The sequence below is a fragment of the Myotis brandtii genome, unplaced genomic scaffold (assembly GCF_000412655.1).
Source record: "Myotis brandtii unplaced genomic scaffold, ASM41265v1 scaffold158, whole genome shotgun sequence".
NCBI lineage: Eukaryota > Metazoa > Chordata > Mammalia > Chiroptera > Vespertilionidae > Myotis > Myotis brandtii.
Window position 1 is genome coordinate 1,688,059 of NW_005355753.1, and position 23,621 is coordinate 1,711,679.

Below are 23,621 nucleotides of genomic sequence, written 5' to 3' on the forward strand. Positions count from 1 at the left end.
TGTGTAGGCATTTTATATGTTGAGGTAGGCAGTACCAATCAACTTCTATAGATAAGGAAATAGGCTGAGAGGTGTCCCACTGCCCACTGTCATGTCGCTAGTATATGGAAGAGCTGGGATTCAAACCCGGTCTACCTGTCTGCAAAGCCCACACTTTTCCTGCTAATATGTTCCATTAGTCTCTTATTTAAACATTTTATAAAAGATATTTGGTTTATCTTTCAAACAACAACAACAAAACAATCAAAATTTTAGAATATAAGCCAGTTTATACATATATGTAAGCCTGTTAATATGAATTATATAAGCAGAAATGATTTTATATATAGAAAGATAAGTAAATCTACCGATTTTTAATATGCTATAAGATCAAAGTTCATTGTATTTCAGGGTAGAAAACCATATAAATATTAATATGCAGTAAAATGACACTAACACAGACTATTCAAAATGAGAAATTTTGTGTTGTGTGGGCTTTCATCTCAGTATGTATTTATTTATTCAAATTTTGAATATCCAAATTAAGAACAGGAAGTTTAATCGATTAGGATGAGTCAGTATTTAAACTATTCTTTCAAGTTATTCTTATCTATTCATTAATTGAGGTCCTGTCAATATCACCATTTGTTAAGACATAAAAATAAAAGGAATTTATAAGATTTTAAATTTTAGAAAAGAATTACTTATTCTTTTAGAAAAGAATTCTTCATAATTTTGAATTTGTGATATTTTACATAAAAACCATGGCAACATGACATATGAGAGTTAACAAAAGACATTCAGCAATACACTGTCTAGATCAGGGGTCCTCAAACTTTTTAAACAGGGGGCCAGTTCACTGTCCCTCAGACCGCTGGAGGGCCGGACTATGGTTTAAAAAAAAACTATGAACAAATTCCTATGCACACTGCACATATCTTATTTTGAAGTAAAAAAACAAAACGGGAACAAATACAATATTTGTATTTGCACGTGGCCCGCGGGCCGTAGTTTGAGGACCCCTGGTCTAGATTATAGTTTCCATTATCTAGCTCAAAGCAATCAGCTGAAGATTATTTTAAACATATACTTACTGCTCCCAACCTGGTCGACCACCACCTGGACGAGCAGCATTTATTCTTACTGGACCTTGGAAGCAAAAATAAACAAGAACAGTAAGTAAATATTTTATTGTGTTTAGAAAAAGTTATAGGAAAAACGTTCAAACCAGAATGATTTTACGCACCAGTTGTAGGGATCAACTGTCCATGCAATAATGACTGTCCAAGCAAAGTTGGGGTTCCAAGCACAGGCACCTGGTAACCCTTTAGGAAAAAAAACACAAATAAAAAAAGAGTTTTTAACAAATAGTTAAACAAACAAGCACCTCAAAACAGAAAAACTCTATTGTTAAAAAAAAAAAAAGTCTACAAATTTAAAAACCAGTAAAACTTACTTTCTCCTCCATAAGGGCAGTAATTGCTATTGAAGAGGTTCCCTTTGAATGTTCTGAGGCAAGGGCTGCAGCTGGCAATATTTTATTATCGGAATCCCTAAAAAAAAATAATTTACAATACACTAAAAAGTTATCAGACATGGAGGATTAAGAGTAAAAGTTACAACTGTTTTTTCATCCTCTGCACTAAGATGAGTTAAATCAAAGATGATGAAAACTTCTGGGGAAGGTGAGAGACTGGACTTTTAGAGTCCTTCACATACAAGTGAAAAGTAAAAAGAAGAAACCTCAAGAAGCACCATCAAGGATTTATGATGGATATGATAGAAATCAGTTAAGTTATAACAATAAAGCTTGAAAAAAAGAAGCTCAAAGTGTGGGACACACACACCCAATACAGAATCAAGATTAAATTCTATTTCTAAATCTGCCTATAAATTAAAGGGGGCAATTTTCAGATAATCCAATGAACTCTGGGCTTTATTCCCACTGTTAATCAAATGAAAGGCCAACCTACCTATCAGTGGGATTTCTTACATATACATGTGAAGGTCCCACACCTGAAGATTTTGCTTCGGCATGCCTGGAACAGGCCCCTGGCATCATTCTATACCCCGGTTGAGGCCTATTCAGGAGGCAACCCATTGATGGGTTGTTGTTTTTTCCTCTCTCTCTCTCCATCAATAAAAACAACAAAAAACCAACATATCCTCAGGTGAGGATAAAAAACAACAACCACCCAACAACCCACAACTGGTTGACCTTTTAAGAATTTATGAACTGCTGGATTACATGGTCAAAGGTCACTTTTATTTCTTAAGTGGAAATATTTAAATAAATCTTCACTACTTTTCTAGGTAATTATGCTCCAAAACAATGATTATTGCTGACCTCTCTACCTCTACCAATGTTTTATGTTCCCTTCCTCTGCCTTCAAAATTGTTCTTAGTTCTGCTCATATCTGTTCATTTCCAATACATTAGTATGACCACAAGTCTAGTCTCACCCTAGTGGACTGCTGAGCTGTTATGGGATACAATTCAACATGTAATAGGGGGTGCTGGCAACCTGCAGTTTTTGGTGTTTTTTTTAAAAATATGTATTTTATTGATTTTTTTTACAGAGAGGAAGGTAGAGGGATAGAGAGTTAGAAACATTGATGAGAGAGAAACATCGATCAGCTGCCTCCTGCACACCTCCTACTGGGGATGTGCCTGCAACCAAGGTACATGCCCTTGATCGGAATCGAACCTGGGACCCTTGAGTCCACAGGCTGACGCTCTATCCACTGAGCCAAACCGGTAAGGGCAACCTGCAGTTTTTTACTTTGGGATGTTTAATCATGGCCAATCAACCTCTTCCTCCAATTAAGATTAAGCCATTTCTTACAAGTTACCCACCTTGCTGAGCACAGTGGTCCACAAGGACATACAAACTGCAGGTCACTACAGCAACCATTAAAACAATATACATAAAAACCACATTACTGTTCTCACTTGTTTCCTAACACTGGGAATCCAGACTTACCGGAAAGGCCCATCTGATTTTTCTGAGTGGACTGATATGGAGACCGTTGCAGTTATATCAGGTACAGGCGCTGGGGTAGATGAATTTCCAGGCACAGCAGGGGCTAAGGAAGACTGACTAGAAGTTAATGAAGATATAGAGGGAGCCGGGTGGCCTGATGAAGACGTCACTGGAATCATCAGAGGATCTTGTTGTCTTGATATTGGAGATCTCTCATCAGAGTGTAGATTCCGCTGAATGAGTGGTCTCGGAGGCGGTACTGGGGGTGGTGGTGGGGGTAACTGTTTCCGTAGTCTTTTTGTATAACCAGTTTCATTTTTGAAGTTATTAACAGCCTAGACACCAAACATAAAAATGCAGAAAATGTAATGCAGTGTTTATGCAAGTAGTTAAATCAATTAAAAGATTAAAACATTTTTTCATAAAAGTGTTATTATAAAGGAATAGAAAGACAGCTACCTGTCGCAAGAATTTATTGGCAATTAAAGCATCAGGAGAGACATCATTTTGATGACACGTTGGGCATGTATGGTCCTCTGATTCCAAGAGTGCTGTTCTTATACCTATATATAACATTTTAAATATTAATGATAGTACTGTCCAGTTACATTACTATTTTCCAAGCACATTATCACTAATCAGTTCTAGTCTCTTGCCTCATAGTACTCTGCTCTAACTTCTTTCTGCCTTAAAAACAGAAATCATGAATTTAAACATTTAAATTTTTGAAAAAAGCATTCTTTCTCAAATACTTTTCTCTTTGTTGAGCTAGTAATTGGAATATTACAGGAAAAATTAGTCTAAAAAAAAAGAACTTTATATGGCTTACTAGGGTTTTATAAGGAACAGAAGCATTATTCAAAGAAACCAGAGACATCTATAGCACAGTAAGTAGGAATAATACTGAATTACAGATTCACTGATTATGTTCCAGTGTAATAAAAAAATTCAGTAACAAGTGGTTTGCTAAATCCAAGACACACTCTGAAAGAAGTCTTAAGTGACCTCTTCTCTTGACTTTAGTCTGCACTACAGAGGCCCCCAAATACAGATTTATAGTTCAAAACTATCTTTAGAAATGAAAAAGGCCAGAGCAGTGAAACTTTTAGATGATACCATTTTTATTTCAGTAAGAAGGGACAAACTTAGGATGAGTGGCAGAAAATAAAAAAGTGCTAATATGAGTATCAGGGAAAAAGCTGTAAGTAACCACATGACAAAATATTGGTATTTATTTACAGAGAGCGGTTTTAAATCTTACAGAGAGCGGTTCTAAATCACACTCAGGAATTATCTTTTCACTTAAAGGAAACACTTTCTGGCTTCTTTTTAGCATATGTGAATTGCCAGCATCCCTACTCTTGTGCTATGGGGCCATCAATAAGTAAAATAAGGGTGACTTGAATACAAGAACTGTGATACCATGACAGTAATGTGATAACCAATATAGCCATTAAGGGACTATGTGAGGGAAATGGAGACACTGGACAAAAGGATGGTTCTCGTCTCAGGTGGGACAAAATTGCTCAGCATGAGATTTCATCATGCCATTCAGAACAGTGCACAATTTAAAAATTATGAATTGTTTATTTCTGGAATTTTCCATTTAATATTTTCAAACTGTGGTTGACCCTGGTTAATTGAAACCACAGTGAAACCTTGGGTAAAAGGGAGGCCACATAAGGTATCTTTCACAATCCAGAAAAGGGAATTAGTTACCATTTAAAAATATCTGCACTGTATGCCATTTAAAATGTATAGGAGCCCTAGCTGGTTTGGCTCAGTGGATAGAGTGTCGGCTTGCCGACTGAAGGGTCCCAGGCTCGATTCCGGTCAAGGGTGCATGCCCAGTTTGCGGGCTCGATCCCCAGTTGGGGGGCGTGCAGGAGGCAGCTGATCAATGATTCTCTCTCATCACTGGTGTTTCTATCTCTCTCTCTCCTTCTCCTTTCCTCTCTGAAATCAATAAAAAAGTAAAATCAATAAAAACTTATTTAAAATAAAATTAAAGATAAAATGTATAGGAAACAAGAATTCTACATTTTATAAAACCTCATCACAGCCAGTCACACCCTGATGAAGGTATTGGTTAATTCAAATATTAAAAGGACAGAGAGGCTGTTGCTTAGAAAAAGAAAAACGTAGCAGCAAAAGCAGAGTTCTCATTATTAAATGCTCAATCAATTATCAACATTTCATATCTTATTAAAATTCACAATGTTGCTAACTGCCTTCCAAGTAAAACAACTAAACCTTAAACGTGGATTTGAACTGCATGGGTCCACTTATACATGGATCTCCCCCCAGTAAATATGTACAGTACTGTAAAAGTATTTCCTTTCTTATGATTTTCTTAATATTTTTTCTCTAGCTTACTTTATTATAAGAATACAGAATATAATATATGTAGCACACAAAATATGTATTAACTATTTTTTGGCAAGGCTTCTAGTCAACAGTAGGCTAGTAACAGTTAAGTTTGGGGGAGTCAAAGTTATACTTGGATTTCTGACTAGGGGTTAACGCCCCTAACCCCCATGTTGCTCAAAGGTCAACTGTATACATATTCTAAAATCTATGTCTTCAAAGGCTGAGCATGCCTTACACTCATCACAGTAGCTGTTTCCACAGCAGGGAATGACAACGGCATCAGTCATGATGTCTTTGCAGATGAGACACAGCAACTCATCTGGGATAGGGTCGTCCTCTTCAGAAGATGAAGAGGGCTCCTCTGGTAAGAAAGGTGGCTTTTCTTTCTTCCCAATTGCATATGCTTCTCTGTAAAAGAAGGTTTTAGCATTTTAACACTGTTAAGAAGGAAAAGTATTTCTAAGACATTTACAAGTTCTGCTATATCCATAAAGGGAACTTATAATTCAGTACAATGCCTGATTAGTTGACATGAGTGTAATATCTTCCAAAATCAGGGAGCAATTATTATTCTCCATCTAACCAACAAAAAGACATAAAATCCTCAACAAGTATACAAAAAGAAACAAAGAAATGCTATAAAAGTGGCTGAAAGGATCTTAGAAGTGACACATTCAGTGCCACAAAAGGATTCAAACTTAGACACGGCAATACCCTGATCACATTTTTGTACCCTACCAGGTTTCCTGGGGGGGGGGGGGGGGGGAGAGGAACCCCTCCATGGTCTAATAGTCCTCAATACCTGTAAAGGTAATTACTGTGAATGCCACATAATATGGGAAACTAAAATTGGTACAATTAAGGGGAAATATTATGTCACCAACCACACCAATAATTAGTGGCCAGTGGTCTACTTATAATTAGTATTTTAAAAGGGATTTTTATCCATTTATAGTCAATTTTTACTTAAATGATTAGAACATGTTACAAAAATTTAAAGTAACACCTGCAGAAATGTTGGATATTAAATACATTAAAAAAAAACAACAAAAAAACATGCTACTCTCAGACTCATCACCACTGCGTCCAACACCCCCATCTTCTCTGTAATCAGGCAAACTTGTAAAACAGGAATTCCTAGAAAAATTTCCTATCTTATTAAGGAACAGTGTGTTTATCTCAGCTGGACAGAGAAGGTACCTGAGGTGTGCTATTTGTGTTGCAGTTGCTCCATAGACATCACCACGATTCCAGAAATAAGTGTCAATTTGCTTATGCCCCACTGTTCCCAATTTGTGAAAGAGGAGTCTCCCACTGCCCGAGAGAGAAAAGAAAAGAAAAAAAAAAAAAGGAAGAGAGGATAGAAAAAGAAACAGAAGAATCTGAGTTGCTTATTAGTGGTGTTAATGGAGAGGGTGAAAGTTTTAATTAAAATATTTGGGCTCCCATTTTCCCCAGCATTTGCTGCGTGTTTGACATAAATGGGTTTTTTGTATTTCACCATTCAAAAGCAATAAATTATTAACTCTGGTTCACAGGTGATGCTCATTTTTCCAACATAAATATTTAAATACTTTATTTCTATATTTTATTAAGATGAAGTGGTCTGCTCTTAAATTGTGTCTGTAAAAATAATTTCAACCTAAAATTGTTTGGAAGCAAGTATGAAATGTCTGAATTAGAAACAGCATAACAAGCTGCTCTAAGATGAACCACAAAAATACAAGATGGTAACCAATAAAAAACAGATGGGTGTGAAGTTAAGAAAGTGAACAGGGTTGGGAATTTTCTTATCTGTGAACTAAAACATTTACTGAAATACTTACTCAAAAACACTAAATCTTTTCAATACCATTCTATGGCACAGCCATTTTCATTGTCCTCCCCGGCTCACTACACTACTTTCAACAATACGGCAAGAAGCTGAGGAAAAACTGTGTTCTTACATACAATACTTTTGTATGTCATTGAGAACAGGGACATCTTATTTTCTAAATTGAGGTCTGTCAAGGTAACTTCACGATCTCCTGGAGGACCTGTTATAAATGCAGCAGCGGTGGCAGTGGCACGTGAATGCCTGGACCACTCAACATAGAGATTCTTATGCACTATTAAGTTGTTCTCTAAAACATTTAATATTGTGTTGTGTGAGTTCACAGCTGTTGAGTGACAAAAAGGTAATTAGAAGCATTAGTAAGAGCTCATGAAAGGGAACTTACTAGTTGAACTATTTCCCTAGGTTTTCATGTCTATCCATTTCATTAAAAATTAGCTCACGGCCGAAACCGGTTTGGCTCAATGGATAGAGCATCAGCCTGCGGACTGAAGGGTCCCGGGTTCGATTCCGGTCAAGGACATGTACCTGGGTTGCGGGCACATCCCCAGTGGGAGATGTGCAGGAGGCAGCTGATCGATGTTTCTCTCTCATCGATGTTTCTAACTTTCTATCTCTCTCCCTTCCTCTCTGTAAAAAATCAATAAAATATATATAAAAAAAAATTAGCTCACAAAATTAAATTTGAAAACTCATTAAAAATGAGCATTAAGGTATAGCTTATTGTGCTAGAGATGGCCTGAATTAATAGTTTACAAAATAAACCGTACTTTAGAATCTTAAGACTCACACAGATACCTCAGTGTTTCACTTCTTGGCACTTACATTTACCTTGACATATTGCAGAACTTGTATTCTTAAGCCTCATTTCTCAAAACTATTAAGATATCTGTCTTGTTAACTTAAAAAGTACAAGTAGCATGTGAGCTTATGTGGCAGTAAGTATGTGAATGAGGAGGAAAGCAAGGAATGACAGAAAAAGAAAAAAATTAGAAGACTACAAGGGAAGTGGCACTCTGGTAACAGAAGCCCCCAGACCCATTTTAAATATGCTTTAAATGGAGCCGACTGCAGCTTCTCATTCCTAACACAGAAGTGGCCAAGTCCCAAGCTCAAGACAAACAGAACACTCTACCTGGACTGACTGCAGTCCCCACAGGCCACATCTAATCTGAATACTCACGCATCTATAGTTGGTATTGCGTATTTTCCTGTGTTGGTGAGCATTGCACCTTTCATGTTAGGATCTTTCACTTCCATCATGAAGCTTCTGGGAATTCCAGTGCTCTTTTTAATCCTAGGACCAGATTCGAAGTTCTTATCCTTTTCAGAGACGAAAGATGAGGAGGGAGAGAAATTTAACATTAGCTAACATGTAGTGTTTACTAACTATATATATTATTTACACATGATTTCACTTAATCCTCACAACAGCCATCCACAGGCAAAAAGTAACAGGCTTGGAGAAATCAGGTAACTTGCCCAAGCTCACTCAGCTATTAAGTGGCTGAGCCAGTATTTGAAGCCTGACAATTTGGCTTTGACCACAGAGGCTGTGGTCATTTGCCCTTGTACTATAGAAAGCAGTATTTACCAAGAAAAAAAAAAATGGCTAATAAATAACTGTAAGAAAAATAAGCTGAACTATGTTTTGTACTTTGGACTTACCCCATTTGTTGGGCAATTCTTAATATAATGGCCAGGTCTACCACAGCGGAAACAGGTGTAAGATGGAGGTGGTGGACCTAGAGGTTTCTTCATGTAACTGAAAGGGAGAAAAAAATTACATGTAAACAAAATCTTAAAAAAAAAAAATAAAGCCTCTGATTGGGGGAGAAATCCACCCCGAAGTCCCTAGTAGCATACAGTACTTATGAACTTACTTGATTGGGTCGTATTCATGGCCAGATTGCGACATCATTGCTTTAATTTTATCTTCTTCAGAAGCATTGGCTTCAGCCAGATTGGCAGTCTGTTTAACAGGTAATTATTTGACACACACATTAGAAACACATTTAAGACCACACAGCCAAAGACAACACCACTCATCCTGTAAAGAGCAGTATCTAATCTTGCATAAAAACAACTATTTACACATATAACCCAGAAGAGGCACCGGGAGTTCCTCGGGTGTTTGAGTGTCTGCGGGATTGGAGAAAGTCTTTCTGGGGGCACTCAAACCTTAGACCCTGTTTGTACCTTGTGTTAAGATTTGCACACTACTCCTCTTAAGAGTTAAAAGCAGGTTAAGTTTAGAAAGAAACACTTGATGTTTTCCAACCTTAAAAATAATTCAAGTGTCATAGCATTAAGACTATAGTACTTTGTACTTACAACTGGGAGGTGGGGTTGGGGGTAGAATAACTGAACACATTATGCAACTGATATTAAAAATCAGAAGGCTCATTAGGGAGTGGTGCCAATTTCAAATTAAGAACAAAGCAAAGCACATGCAATGAGCATTCATAATTTTAAATCCAACTCTCCAAATTTTTATGAACTTCATCTTTAAGGTATATACAAGTGTAGATATAAGCAGGGTCTAAGGGAGTGAGTCCTAATAGCTTGAATCTTCAGGCATCTAGCACTCATATCAGTCATTCATTGGGTTTTTATCTTTACATTCATTCACAAAACAAGCAACCAGTTTTAACATTTTATTGTAATTTTGTATACAAAGAATGCTTAACATTAACAGAGCTTAGAACAGCAACATTTACAGAAAACTTGATTACATGTTGAACAACTAATTTGTTTGAACCCAAACATTAATTTACAAATAGTTAAAAAAAATTCCCCAAACCTCCAAACTCCCCAACTGCTTCCCACAGAGAAACAATGGTAGGAATAGACCCAAACTCGAATATGGTCCTTACAGCACATAAGAATTAAAACAGTAACCTATAAACTGCTAATGATGTTAAGTCTATGCTAAACTACTTTGTATTAGAAAATTAGGAGGACAGTTTTAGCCCACTTTATGTTCTAGAGTTATCAATTTTAATGTTTAGTTTTCCCAGAAAAGGAACTAGGACATTTTTTTTGGGGGGGGGGGGGGAGTACATTCTAAGGGAAAAGGACACAACCTATAACAAAACCAAGGTATAAGATGGAGGTGGTGGACCTAGAGGGATAGCACCAATGGAAAACCCATCAACTCATTAATCGCGGTTGCTAAATTTGGCTTTATATTTCTGATAGTAGGGGGGAAAAAATGACTTTTGGAAAACTTCCTTTTTGGCCCTCAAAAATCTGTCTATTCTGTAATAATTGCTTTTTTAAAAAAAGGCATGATTTGCAAGCTAAATCTATTGTTTTTAAAAGTAGTCCATTACTAGTGCTTTCCCAAATAAAAAATACACACTGTTGAGCAGAAAATGTAAGCAATCTTATAGCAAAACATGGCATATACAATGATTTCAGGAGGTAACATTTTGCCCCTCTGCCAAACATACACATTGGTATATTCCTGCAAACAGCTGTATACATCACAATTCATGTAGTCTGTGTTCAAACAAATTAGGTTGTTTAAAACTTTTTCTAATGCAGACAGACTACAAGTCTATAGTATAAAGAAGCAATTGTATCACATTTAATATATTGACCTTCATGGGTTCAATTCAAATATTCAAGAAAGAACCATGCAATTGTCCGTGTAAAGGAAAGCTTCTATTTGGCTGCTTAAATAAAGTCCACATAATTTACAGCCAAAACCAAGGAATTCCTCCAGAACTTTCTTAGTTTCCAATGTACAATTAAAAACAAAATATGAGGGGGGAAAAAGTATGAGTAGCTTCATTGTGTTTCTTCTGTCTTGAAGATGAAAATACTCCAACATTGTGCTGAGGCTGACAAAGTACTCCCCCTATCTTCTCAAAACCACAACTACTCTTTACAGGATAGTAATAATACATACAATATTTTTACAAAACATCTCCTCCCCCAACCCCTCCAAAAAAGTGTTCCATATAAAAATACGATGTTAGAAAAAGATTAATATTTTCAAGAATATATGTATATATACCTTTGTAAGCTGGGCCAGAGAAATAGATGCAGAAGAGTCGTCAATCTGTTCACAAAAAATTAAACACACATTCAAGTTCCACACTGAAAACATCTAAAAGTGATCATTTAGTTCCTACTGCCACTTAATGTTTAAATATTGGGCATTTCTTAGAAGTATTCTAAAGAATGTTATTTTCTAAAAAGTGTTTTAAAGCTGAAAGTGGAGCTCACCCCTCCTTTCCCTACGTATTTCACACACAGTAATAAAGACTAACAGTTAGTTGAGGGGGGCTAAATCACAATGGGAAAATGGGGTAAGGAAAAGTGTATCATATAGGCACTCTGTTCAGGCAGGTGACTAAATGCTAGGTAGAGTCCAGTGTCTGTCAGTGGTCTCTAAATTTGATGATGCTCAAGACAATGGACACTAGGAGAGCAAGAAATCTAACTTTCCTGGAATGTCATTATGTAAATTGTAAAACAAGCAGTTCTTTAAAGGCTCAGATAATCTTGAATAAAACAACTCCCACTAATTGTGACTTTTGATCTTTTTTTAAGCATACACTCCTCAATCTAAGTAAGTTTAGTCTCCCATATGGAGAGTAACAAATAACTTCTTGACAAAGAAAACACAACTTTATCAGGGCAAAAATGTTAAGCTAAACAAAAGGGCCCCGAGGCAAGGGCAAACAGAGCTGGTTCATAATGAGGATGATTTTAATATGTGAAGAAAAGAAAACTAATCAAATGGAGCAAGTATTAGAAATGAAAGATATAAGGGGGCTTTTAAAAAAAGTGTTTTCAAATGTGACTTTCTTAAATTTTTCATTATTTGGTTCCTTGACATGATTTTAATATCAGCTTTTAAAAAGTATATATGTATGTGCATGTATGTACACGCACACACACTTATCTTTAGCACATAATTGTGAAGATATAATTTTCCTACAGGTGTACCCAAATGAAAGCATTATCTTTCTATGTACTTAGGAACTTGTTATAATTCTCTCATGCATTATTGGTTATAACTCTAGTTTAAAATGGAGAGAATGTAACAAGATGCCTGAATCAAAGAAGAAAACAAAAGTTAGTTTGATGGCTATTATTACTGAGATGCTTAAATAAAGGTTCATAGCTCTATACTGAGGGACTCTAAAGAAGAGTTCATAATGCATGAATCCCACATTCCTAATACTCAGCCATATAATCCACCATTGGGTCCTCACAACTGTCCAGCTCTTAAAATTTAGTTTCCTAATAGAACTAATCTCAAGGGGCAAGTTAAAAAAATTTTTTGAGAGAATTTACGATATCCTATTTTTAGCCAGAATAAATTAACCTAGTCAAATCTGTTTTAAAGAGGGTTACATTTTATATCAACCAGGAACTGTTTGAATTTAAATAACAAGAACTGAATAAACTACTGTCACCCATCATCTATATACTATATTATGCTTCTAACCAATGAAACAAATAGCCTTTAAAACAGTCCTTTACTACCTCGAATATGATACTGATCATTTCCTTAGAAAGAAAGTAAATCAGTTATGTTAACTCTCTTACTGCTGGAACTGAAAAACTAACGTTTTTGTTCATCCCACTCTAACACTTAAAATATAACGTCTTTTTGTTCTTATGCCAGGCTTTCTTGTCCTCCTTTTTAGCTTTCTGCCAACTTGTTATTAGTACTGGATATTTATTGGGTTGAAAGTGGTTTCAGATATTCAATGGCATCTAAGTAACTTTTTTCCACCAAATAATCACCATAGCACCTAAATATTTTATAATCCACAAGGAAGTCAAATGTACCACAAATTTAGAAGGGTATCTAATTGTTTTCTATATATAGCAAGGTACGAAAAACTGAAAACTTGCTGACAAGGAATGGTTTAAAAATGACTAGAAATTTATATGTTCTAAACATCAATAAATACAGTAACTCTCAGACTATTGATAAAAACAAATTCTGCCACATTAAAAAAAAAGTCTTCAAAACAACTGCTTGATGCATACTGTGGACATCATTAAGACACCTCCCCACATCTAATTTGCGGTCTTGCTTCTGGGAGCAAGAATCTAAAATCTTTAATGCCAAATACACTTACTTGAAATTAAAGGATCCTACACAATGTAACTCTGATGTTCAGTTAGTAGGAAGAAGACCCAGTTTTGGAGTCTCAACATGGAAGGACAACTAAGTAAAGAAAGCTGAAGAGTACAGACAGATATAGCCAGTCATCTTTGATTAGAGATGGCCAAGTTACCAAAATGTACATACATTCACTTCTACTAATAAGAATGTAAAAACCTGGTTTAGTGATTTTTATCTTACTTGGTTTTTGGAACAATACATGTGATTCTTAAGTCTCTTAAGATGGGAACAAATTATACTTGTTGAAGCTCTTCTCTCATCCTAAATGTCAGCAAATGTACCCCAAGCAAATAAATGACGGGGATATTGTTATCTAATGTCTCCATTTCAGATAATTCTACTTAAAAATTAAAGCCACTTTTAAAGTACTAAAAACAAAAAGAAAGAGAAACCTAAATAAGCATAAAATAAACTGCTTCTTATAAGTGTAATACAGACATGCCAGGGAACACACAAGGCTAAAAGAATGTTAACTTTATTTATGAACATGTGATTTGTGTTTATACACATGCTAATAAACAAAAAGGAAATAACTGTTTTCAAGAAATAAAACTTCATCTGAATTAGTTTAAATACTATATAAAATGTACTTTATACAAATGTGTTACATTAACTACTACAGTCACCAGGATAGTCATCTATTTTGTGCTAGCATTTGGATACATTTTTAAAAAATCAGTTTTAAACCAATCACCAGCAAAACAGAAACTTGGACATTTTTTACAGCATTATGCTTAAAAAAACAAAAACCCATATACCCCAAAAGAGGGGGGGAACCCCAAACACTATGAGTTTGGAATCACTGTATTTAATTCCATGGGAACTAAAGGCCATATATACTTTAGAGAACAAGACCAAAGTTCAGATGTTCTATGTTATCATGTTTAAGATCCAATGATCCAAGGTTAGTGAAACGACTAATACACAATTCAAGATCAGTATTTAAAAAGGATAAAGTGAAACAGCAAGCAGTACCCTTGAATTCTAAATGAAGATTTCAGACATCTTGTGTATAAATCAGCCTGAGCAGTCAAATGTTTAGAGAACCATCCAGTTTACAGAACCAATTACTGCAGACCTGTGTTTGGAAACCGATGCTTCATCCCAAAACTGAGGACTACTACTAATTATTAGCTCACAGTCAAAATGGTGCCGTACTTCAAGTTAATCTGTGATAAAATTAAGACGTTACCCTGGTTAAGGGCAGTTACCTTTGATAAGGTACAGTTCTCAATTAGCTTACAATTAATATCTTATGAGAATGAGGGAAATATTTTAATTTGGACAACTGAGCAAACTGGAACTGAAAGACCTTATATTAAAATTTGAAAACAATGTACTCAATTATATAAAATCATCAAAATCATTGTGACTGATATCCTGTTGGAGGGCCCAATTCAGGTTTCACTTTATAGTAAGGGCAGAAACAAAGAATCGGAGCTCAGAACTGCCAAATAAAGCAAAACTAAATAATAAAGCTGCATCAGTGTTCTCTGGAAAGCTTTCTTCTCTCATGTGTCTGAACTTGGAGAAAGCATCAAACTTTAATATGGAGCTTTGCATGTTGCTAATGCCCTTTTAAAAGCCATCCATCAGGCAGGGAAAAAAAATCTAACAAAAACTAAGTGATACAACGTGAAAATGGCAAATTATACACTCCAAACATTTTTTTATTGCAAGAAACAAAAAGCACACAACAGCCTGTACATACATACAAAATACTAACTATAGACAGACAGATGCAGAACATGTTATCATGTTCAGTAATGTAAAACCTACATGATCTAAAAAGGATCATACATTAACTGTACAACACAGTGTCATACAGGGTTGCTATCATTTAATACGAAACAGTGTTCTTGGGGCACAAATTACCCATTTCTACAAAGTAAGTGTGCAAATTATGCCACATATATCCAGATTCAACTGAGCTGTCATCAAGATACATTTTATTTACAATATGTACTATGATCAGTTGGATATTAAGGTCTAATGTGATTTACTCCACTGCAACATTATAAAGGTAAAAGCAATGTGTAGAAAAAGTGTGAGATTGTGTTTTTACATACTGCTTTTGAAGTTCCCATCACTGGTTCAGTTCGACTTCTAAAAAACAAAAACAAAAATAACATTAGCTCTATGAGCAGCTGTTAGGATTTTATCTCTATCACACATTTGCAGGACAATTTTCCTTTGGGACAAAGATTTACAAACAGCCAATTTCCAAAATAGTACACTAGTTTATTGACCTTTACCACCTTTGAACACTATCAATTTAAGATGCATTTGTGATTTAAAAAAAATAAAAATAAAAAATCTACTCTGGAGGCCTGGTAGACCTCTAGAACCTTCCAGGAAAGATGGATTGGATTTGAGTGAAAATATGTTCATTAGAATAATGGTCTGAAAAATTTAAGTATGAGATATTATTAAGACAATGTCCCATATGACTCACACCTCTTACAATCCACCTCCACAAACTCATATGCCTTTTGACTTATTGCCACTTAGAATATTGTAATTCAGTCTATTAAGAACTATTAGGAACTATTCCTATTAAACTTTCCCCCAGTTCTTAATAGGTACAGATGTAAATTTTCACACATCAGATTATCTTAAAGCAAGACCATCGTTAATATTTGTAATTTGGATCCCTGAAAAATTGTTGTGCTCCAAAAACTGGATTTCAAATCCAGAAAGACAGGTTGATAGTTACTTTAATTTTTTTTTTAATTTGAAAGATACTTTCTTGATACTGAAGTTGCTTTTAAGTTTGTATACTATTGGATAATTACCTTCATTTTTTAAAGTCTCAAAACAATGACCAAAGATTACCAGTAAACAAGAATTCTAACTTCCAGAAAAATACAACATAGTTTGACAGAATATTTTAGTCAAAAGAATGAGTTAAATGGTTATGGATAATTGAATAAATTAATTTTAAAGAGCACACAAATAAACCCCAAAAGAAATTTTTTTAAGGTCTCACAGGCCAGAGGATGAGTTGCTAAATATGTAGTCTTTATATGCTTAGTTTTAGTTTATGCTGTCCTGACTATTCAGAATGTGTAGAACCTGAAAGGAGTTTCTAAGTTTGTGCATAATTTGGAAGTCCTGAGGTAAAAATAAAGTTTTCTTTTTCTAGTATTTGCTCAACAAACTCAAGAGGCATTTTATGAGTCAAATATATGAGTAAAAAAAAAGGAAATCATATCCATAGTGAATTAACATGCAATTCTCTAACAGCCAACTTATTTTTTTTATGTACTTCAAATAATTCCCCAAGAGTTTCTGAATATATAAAAAAATAAATCTGAAACTCAATGTTTTTAAAAGGTACTTGGTAAATTAATGTGTAATTTCACACTAGATTTTAGGAATTAATTTTTTCCGTATAATTTCTTACGATTACATAAAAAACACATAGTTCACTTGGTATTTACAGCAAAAAAAAAGTATTCAGTCTTTTAAGTTGTTATTATATAGAAGATATTATACAAAAGGACCTCCAAATGGAATGGAACTTTACAGTAAACAATCAGAATAATCTGTAAGAATGAATACTTGCCCACACCAAGTAAAGCTCTAAGATATGATTGTACCTCAATTCTAAGGACACATTCCATTTCCTAGGACTGACAAATTGGCAAATTCCGGAATTTTTTCATTAACCAAAAGCAGAATTTGCCAAAATTATAACTAAGGTTATCTAACTTCTAAGGGGAAATCACTACCCTTTAAATAGCCTATGTTGCCCCTTGGCCTGTTTGGTTCAGTTGGCTGGGTATTATCTGGTGCACCAAAAGGTTGCCAGCTCAACCCCTGGTAGACAGCATGCAGGAGGCAGCGGACAGATGTGCCCCACCCCCCCCTTCCTCTAAAAATCAATTTAAAAAAAACTTTAAAGTAAATAATAAACAAATGGCCTTAAGTTGCTGCCCTTTTCACATATTATGATTTTGCTATCACCATTAAATAGCAAGAAAGTATAGAAAGTTACAAGATATAAAATGTTAACCCTGCCTCCTCCTTAAGCTCTAGACTAGTCCTAAAGTACTGCTGTTTTGGTCATTCCATGTACCAGGCACTGTTTATTCATATCCCCATTTCATTTTGAGAACTCTAAAGGTACAGATTTTAAGTAACTTACCCAAAGTCACAGATTAGTGTGAAGCATTAAGTATTGTCAAACCTAAATTTGATTCCAGTGTCTGCTCAAAAATCCTATAAACTCTCTAGCCTCCCGACAAAACCTCTTTTTGATGAGGAGCAAATGTTGGCATTATTTAATACTCTTTTTTAAAAAAATTTTATTTTTTATTTTATTTTTTAAAATATTTTTTTTATTAATTTCAGAGAAGATGGAAGAGGGAGAGAGAGATAGAAACATCCATGATGAGAGAGAATCATTGATTGGCTGCCTCCTGCAAGCACCCCACTGGGGATCGAGCCCGCAACCTGGGCATGTGCCCTTGACCAGAATCGAACCTGGGACCCTTTGGTCCACAGGTTGACGCTCTACCGGGTAGGGCATATTTAATACTCTTGATGGTGACAAAATATTTAGGACAGATCTCTTAAGAAACTCATATACATTTTTTAACAGTAGGTGGAAAAAAAGAAAGTGTAGAGGCAAATAAAAGCAGAGAAGGGTACAGAAATACTTGTTCACTATTTGAACATCATTTTGTCTTTCTAAATATTACTGATATAGAGTAAAAATTCTTCCTAATGGTGCTTACTCCTAACTACAGGTTAAGTTAATCTACCTGGGGGAAGAAATCAGGAACAAACTAATCATCACAGTTTTAATGATTGAGGAGATATAGGAGGTTTGGTTCTAAAACATCCCTGGTTCTTTTTCAAACCAACAGTCTATTATTTTAAGAACTTAAATACATGAAATTGATACTTACATAACGTACGTCTTGCTTGTAGATTTAACACCTCCAATAGGAATTCTTCTAACAATTACAGATGAATTCTTAGGAATCAGAGCATTATCATCAGTATATTCTGTAAATAAATGATAGAAATGAATTCTATTTGGGGATTTGGGTAAAGTCACAGTCCTCAAGAATTAGAGGACGTCAAACATGAATTTTATGGGAAATAAACTTAAATATAAAAGAGCATTAATAACTCCGTGTTCCTTGCATCTGGATTACTGATACTGTCAGAACAAATATCCAAAGCCGTAAGGGACTTCTCTTCAAAGGACACCGAATAGTCAACTTGTTCTTGACCCTGGCAGGTCCACTTTTGTGGAACCCCAAATTTCAGTTAAGTTAGCCACTAATGCTGAACATCTGAACTATGAAAAAAGCTGTTATTTATAACAAAAAAATTCTGTCTCTCCTAGCCCCTAAACATAAGTATTACTGGGGAAAAGAGACTAAAAATTTAAATTGCTGTGTTTAAATACAGAAAAAAGGGTTTTATAATAAAGAATTAAGTGGAATGCAACTTTGAATAGAATGTTGATTCAAGGAAGTAACTGACATTTGAGACTTAAAAGACTGAGAGGCCAGCCAGATGTGCAAAAGGCTATGTTTCAGACAGAAAGGAAAGCACTTGGAAAAAACAAAAAAAACTGAACAGCTGAAGAAAATGAAAGGAAATAATGATGTGAAATACAGGTAGAAAGGTACTGATCTTACATTGATTTATATTGTTTCTAAATATACAGAAAGTTATTGAAGGATTTTAAACAAAAACAATGAAAGTTTTGTTAAAAACAAAACGACAACTCTGTTATCTAAGTGGAGCATGAATCCATAGAGAAATAAAAGTAGAAACAGGCTAACTAATAGGGCCATTGCTGTGCAGTCCAGGTAAGAGATAAGGATGGTCTGGGCTAGGATATGAGAGAGAAATGGAGAGTCAGAATGTTTGAGGCAGAACTGCTAAGGCTTGTGGATGAATTGAATTGGGATGGGGGGGGGGTGAAGGAGAAACAAGAATTGGGCATGAACTTCTGAGTTCCTGGTTTAAACAACTGGATGAACAGTGATGTCAATTACTGATAAGACAAATGGGAAGATTAGTGAATCCTATTTTTCTACTCTTTGAACTATTATTGCAATATTTAAGAATAAAATTTTAAGAGTAAGTGGACCAATTAATTTAACTATGGTAAAAAGAGTTGCTAAGGAAGGAACTAGTAAAATTACCAAAAAGAAAAATAATCCAATACAGGGAGCAGGAGGAAAAAATGTACCCAACTCCCTTAATCACACAATCAGACAGACATTAGGGTTTATTCTGTTAAGGTTATGAGTTTACTTGTTTCACATAAGTTACTCACCACCAAGTGACTGACTTCCAATTATTTCAAGTTTGTCACTTATCTAAGCATTTTCTCACACACACACACACACACACACGAACACACACGCACACGTGTATATATATGAAAATATGTCATCAGTTCTATTCTTTTAAATCATAATATGATGGTATTTCCTGTTAAGAACTAAGTTGTTCAGAAAAGGGTTATTTTCAGTATATTTCAAGCAGTAGGCTGTATCTCACAGGTAATCAGTTAGAATGATGCAATTTCCTAGATCCTAGAATACCAATGTAAGCCTATCATCTTGCATAGTTTATGACAGTTCCAGATTCTAAGCAAGCTAAGATATATTGGGAACAGAGATGGAGAATCTTTAAAAAGCAAATTCTAGAATCAAAACTTGGGTGTCAAACACCTGACAGTTTCTGAATGTGTAACAATTCTCAAAAGTGTTCAATGGGGGGAAAAATAGCAAATGTGTTCACAGTAGCTTTCTAGGACAATTAATTTAATCAACAAAGTGCTGTGTCAAACTAAAAGTTAGGTGCCTTAACACCAGACATTGTAACTGACCTTTTAATTTTCATGTACCTGAATTACATCAATGATTTTCTACCCTTAAGTAGCCTGTTAACTTCAAAAATAAAAAACTTTCTACACACCAGGATAATTTTTAATCCAAAAACATGCAGATCATGGATAGAATGAAAAACAAAATGCATTTGAGAAATGAAGGAAAATGTATGATAAGAGTATTTTAAAAATACTTCACCCTCAGCTTCCAAATCTTTCACAGTAAGTTCAAATGAAGGCTTTTTTGGGGGTGGTGGTGGTGCAGAAACATAGGTAAATAAGTTATACAGTTAAATTATACAGGAAAAACATACAATCTCCTATTACGAAGCTATAAGCATTTACTCTGTACTCTTTAATTCACTGGATGGTGCTAAAACTAAGTGGCACTTACTCAGCTGTCTCATGACACTGGATACTATTTCCAATAAAACTCATTAAGTGACTGTCCTCTGCACTCCAGTATTTCTCCCCTAATGTAAGGATTGCAAACAATCCACATCTCCTCCCCGGGGGCTCCTTCTCTTAACCACTCTAGTATCAAAGCTCTCTCCAATAAGGACAGTTCACACAAATATATGAAATAAACATGCTGCTGGGCAAAGAAAGCATTCCCCTCTCTTTCAGGGCTTACCAAAATAATGTATCACATAATTTCCTGGCTTAGAAAAAAAATAACATGTCACAAAAGTCTTTAATTTTGAACAATTCCATTGCCTTACTCCATCAAATTTACTCCAGTCTAACAAAGTTGTATTCATTAGGTGGAAAAGATGGACAAAGTCTAGCCCCAAATGATTAAGCTGTGTAATCCTGCAATAAAATATGAAGCTTGCATAGTATCTAATGATTAAAATTGACCTAATATTCTTTAATGCCATTTGTATTTTCTTTCATTAAGTACCATTCCCCTATCAAGATGGCCTGAAATTCTTATAAAGTCACTTGTTCTGTAAAGGAATGTTTTTGGTGGCCTTAAAGAAAAAGTAATTCCCTGGACTTAAGTTATTTTCTTGAATAATATTTTTAAAAGCTGTTTCTCAAACCTTCGTGACCACCAGTTTTTCCTCTCCTAAGTACAGAGATGCTGCACATAATTACAATTACCATGGCCTCACGTGAAGTGTCCCTTTAAGTATGAAACTTTTTTTTTAAAAGGTGGGGGGAAACAGAATATTCTTTCACTTTATCACGTGAATAAGTAAAATTCTTAATGAATATTTTTGAGTCATGATTGCCAATAGTGTTCCTTAACACAATAATACAATCATACTTATATCTGGATGTAAATGGAAAACAGCTCTTTAACATGACAAGACATTCTATTTACCAAACAAAAGGCTAGAAGTGGGGGATCCCCCCCCCCGCAATTGCAATTAAAAGAACCCTTGTTACCATAAACCAAATTTAGTAATCAAGAAAAACCCTAACCTAATTAGAACCTCACTATATTTCTTCTCATGCCATCAATAAAACTCAAAAGACTGGCCAACTGAAAACTACAGATCAGCATTACAATACTGAGAAAAAGAAACCAAGACAAGTTCAGAGTCAGCATCTGAAAGGGTCATCTGTCACATTTTCAATATCTACTGTTAAACTCTCAATATTATAAAAAAATGCATATAAAGAGTACAATCAGCGGGTGACCGGTACTCATATGGCAGCAGCCGACTGTTTCTCAATACCCTAGTATCAACACCATTATGTAAAGTCTGGCAATCATTTTTTTAAAAAAGTCTGTTTTTGATATTTAGTAAAAATGAACCAAGAGCACAGCCACTAAATTACTCTATCACTCATTCTGAAATTTGCACTCAAGACTAAAGCAATTCCATCGTTGAAGACTGGCTGGATTAAATCCTCCAAAACATTAACGTGAGGCTCTCTTCTTTACAATGAAGACCATTCCAAAATTAAAACAGACAGACAGACAGACAGACAGGAGAAGGGAGAGAAGGACAGAGCATTTGCCCCCAACAGTTGTTAGGTTAGAAAGTTAGCGCAGCAGCCCTGGGCGAGCCCCCAAAGCACCCCCTCCGCCCCCACCACAGCCTCTGTTCCCGAGCACCGGAGGGGACTAGCCTGTTACAGGGCCCCGTGGGCACAAAGCAAACGCAGCCCGTTCGGCTCCGAGGCCGAGACCACCACCCCTGGCCGCACCGACAGCCTCGGAAGGACCCACCACAGCCATGATGGCGGTTAGTCTCCGCCGGCACCGAGCCCATGTGCTCACCTTCCTTGGTCTGCGCGTTGGTGATCTGCAGGTCGCAGTCGGCAGCTTTCAGCTTCTCTCTCCCCATAATCTGCTTCTTTAGGTCGCAGAGGGAGATGTGCAGCCCATCAAAGGTGACGGTGTCATAGTTGAGTTTGGAAGAGAATTTATAATGCACACAGGACATGGTGCCAAAGGACTCCTAAGGATCGGCGAGGAGACGTGGACACGCTCGATATATGTCTATTTATCAACTTAAGAGCAGAACATGTACCTACACAGAACACTCACAAGACACCGAAGGACCGAAGGCCTCGGGTTAAACACCCCCTCCCCACAGCAGGGGCGTGAGAACCGCAATCCAGACCCCGACCGCGGGATCACTTCATGTGCAGGAGGGCGGACGAGGGCGGGAGGGCCAGGGGCTCCGCCAACGGGCACCGCGTCACCCGGCCGCGTCCCCCTCGCTCATGCTAAGGGCCGGCAGGCGGTGCAGTCAGTCGCGGTCAGTCCACACGTTACAAGTCCGAGTGACCCGGCGGGGTCAGGGGTCCATAGCGCGGCCGCGCCTCCCGGTGGCTCTCTCCGTGGTTTGGGGTGCCCCGGGCCCCGCGAGAAGGCCAGAGTCGGCGAAGAAGAAATGACACGCAGACGGCGGTCAGTTGATCAGCAGCCTAGCCAGGTTCTAGCCAGATGCTTCAGCGGCTTCTATGTCCCGGGACCGGGTCTTGGCGAGACGTCTCCCCTGAAAGCTCCCTTGGAGAAGGAGGTCGGCGACGGCGACCAAGACAACAAGCCTAGGGCTGAGAAGCTCCGCACCCAGGACCCTGCTTTCTTTTATAGCGCCAGAGCGTGGTGGGAGGAGCCAAATCAGCCGCTCGACCAATCAGCCGCCCCCTGGGCTGTGAAGTCACAAGTTGGGCGCACATGCCCCCAAGCTAGGCCCTGCGAAAGTACCGAAAGGAAAGGTCCTGAGGCTCCCAGATGCTTCCTCACGCCGAGTGCTCCGCGCTTCTCTCGCCTTCCGCTCCCGTCGCCTCTAGGCCCAGAACGGCGAGAACACGCCCGGAAACCGCCGGGCGACGACGAGGGCTTCCTTTCTGTTCTGCCCCGTGCCGCTCCCGGGCCCTCCCTAGGAGCCGGCGACACCTCCGGATCAGGCACTATGGCGGACGCGGCCTGACTCCAAGCGAGCGCCCACTCCGGGGTCTCTTAAGC

General features: G+C 36.8%; 1 protein-coding gene across 3 annotated transcripts in view; it reads right to left on the minus strand.

Annotated features, from left to right (window-relative positions):
* Positions 1 to 23,621, minus strand: part of RBBP6 (retinoblastoma binding protein 6) — a 35,160-nt gene that overhangs the window by 8,326 nt on the left and 3,213 nt on the right. For 2 of the 3 annotated variants that reach the window (XM_005862042.2, XM_005862041.2), the window contains exons 1-13: positions 22,425 to 23,027; positions 18,240 to 18,339; positions 15,393 to 15,429; positions 11,191 to 11,235; positions 9,050 to 9,138; positions 8,835 to 8,931; positions 8,350 to 8,489; positions 5,568 to 5,740; positions 3,422 to 3,525; positions 2,963 to 3,297; positions 1,436 to 1,532; positions 1,226 to 1,304; positions 1,074 to 1,128 (exon numbers count right to left, since the gene is read on the minus strand). In XM_005862042.2, coding sequence (XP_005862104.1) covers positions 1,074 to 1,128; positions 1,226 to 1,304; positions 1,436 to 1,532; positions 2,963 to 3,297; positions 3,422 to 3,525; positions 5,568 to 5,740; positions 8,350 to 8,489; positions 8,835 to 8,931; positions 9,050 to 9,138; positions 11,191 to 11,235; positions 15,393 to 15,429; positions 18,240 to 18,339; positions 22,425 to 22,590 — 1,517 coding nt within the window. In that variant the 5' untranslated portion in view covers positions 22,591 to 23,027. Of the gene's footprint in view, positions 1 to 1,073; positions 1,129 to 1,225; positions 1,305 to 1,435; positions 1,533 to 2,962; positions 3,298 to 3,421; positions 3,526 to 5,567; positions 5,741 to 8,349; positions 8,490 to 8,834; positions 8,932 to 9,049; positions 9,139 to 11,190; positions 11,236 to 15,392; positions 15,430 to 18,239; positions 18,340 to 22,424; positions 23,028 to 23,621 lie in introns of those variants that run through there. The other variant, XM_014536260.1, reaches the window with a different exon arrangement.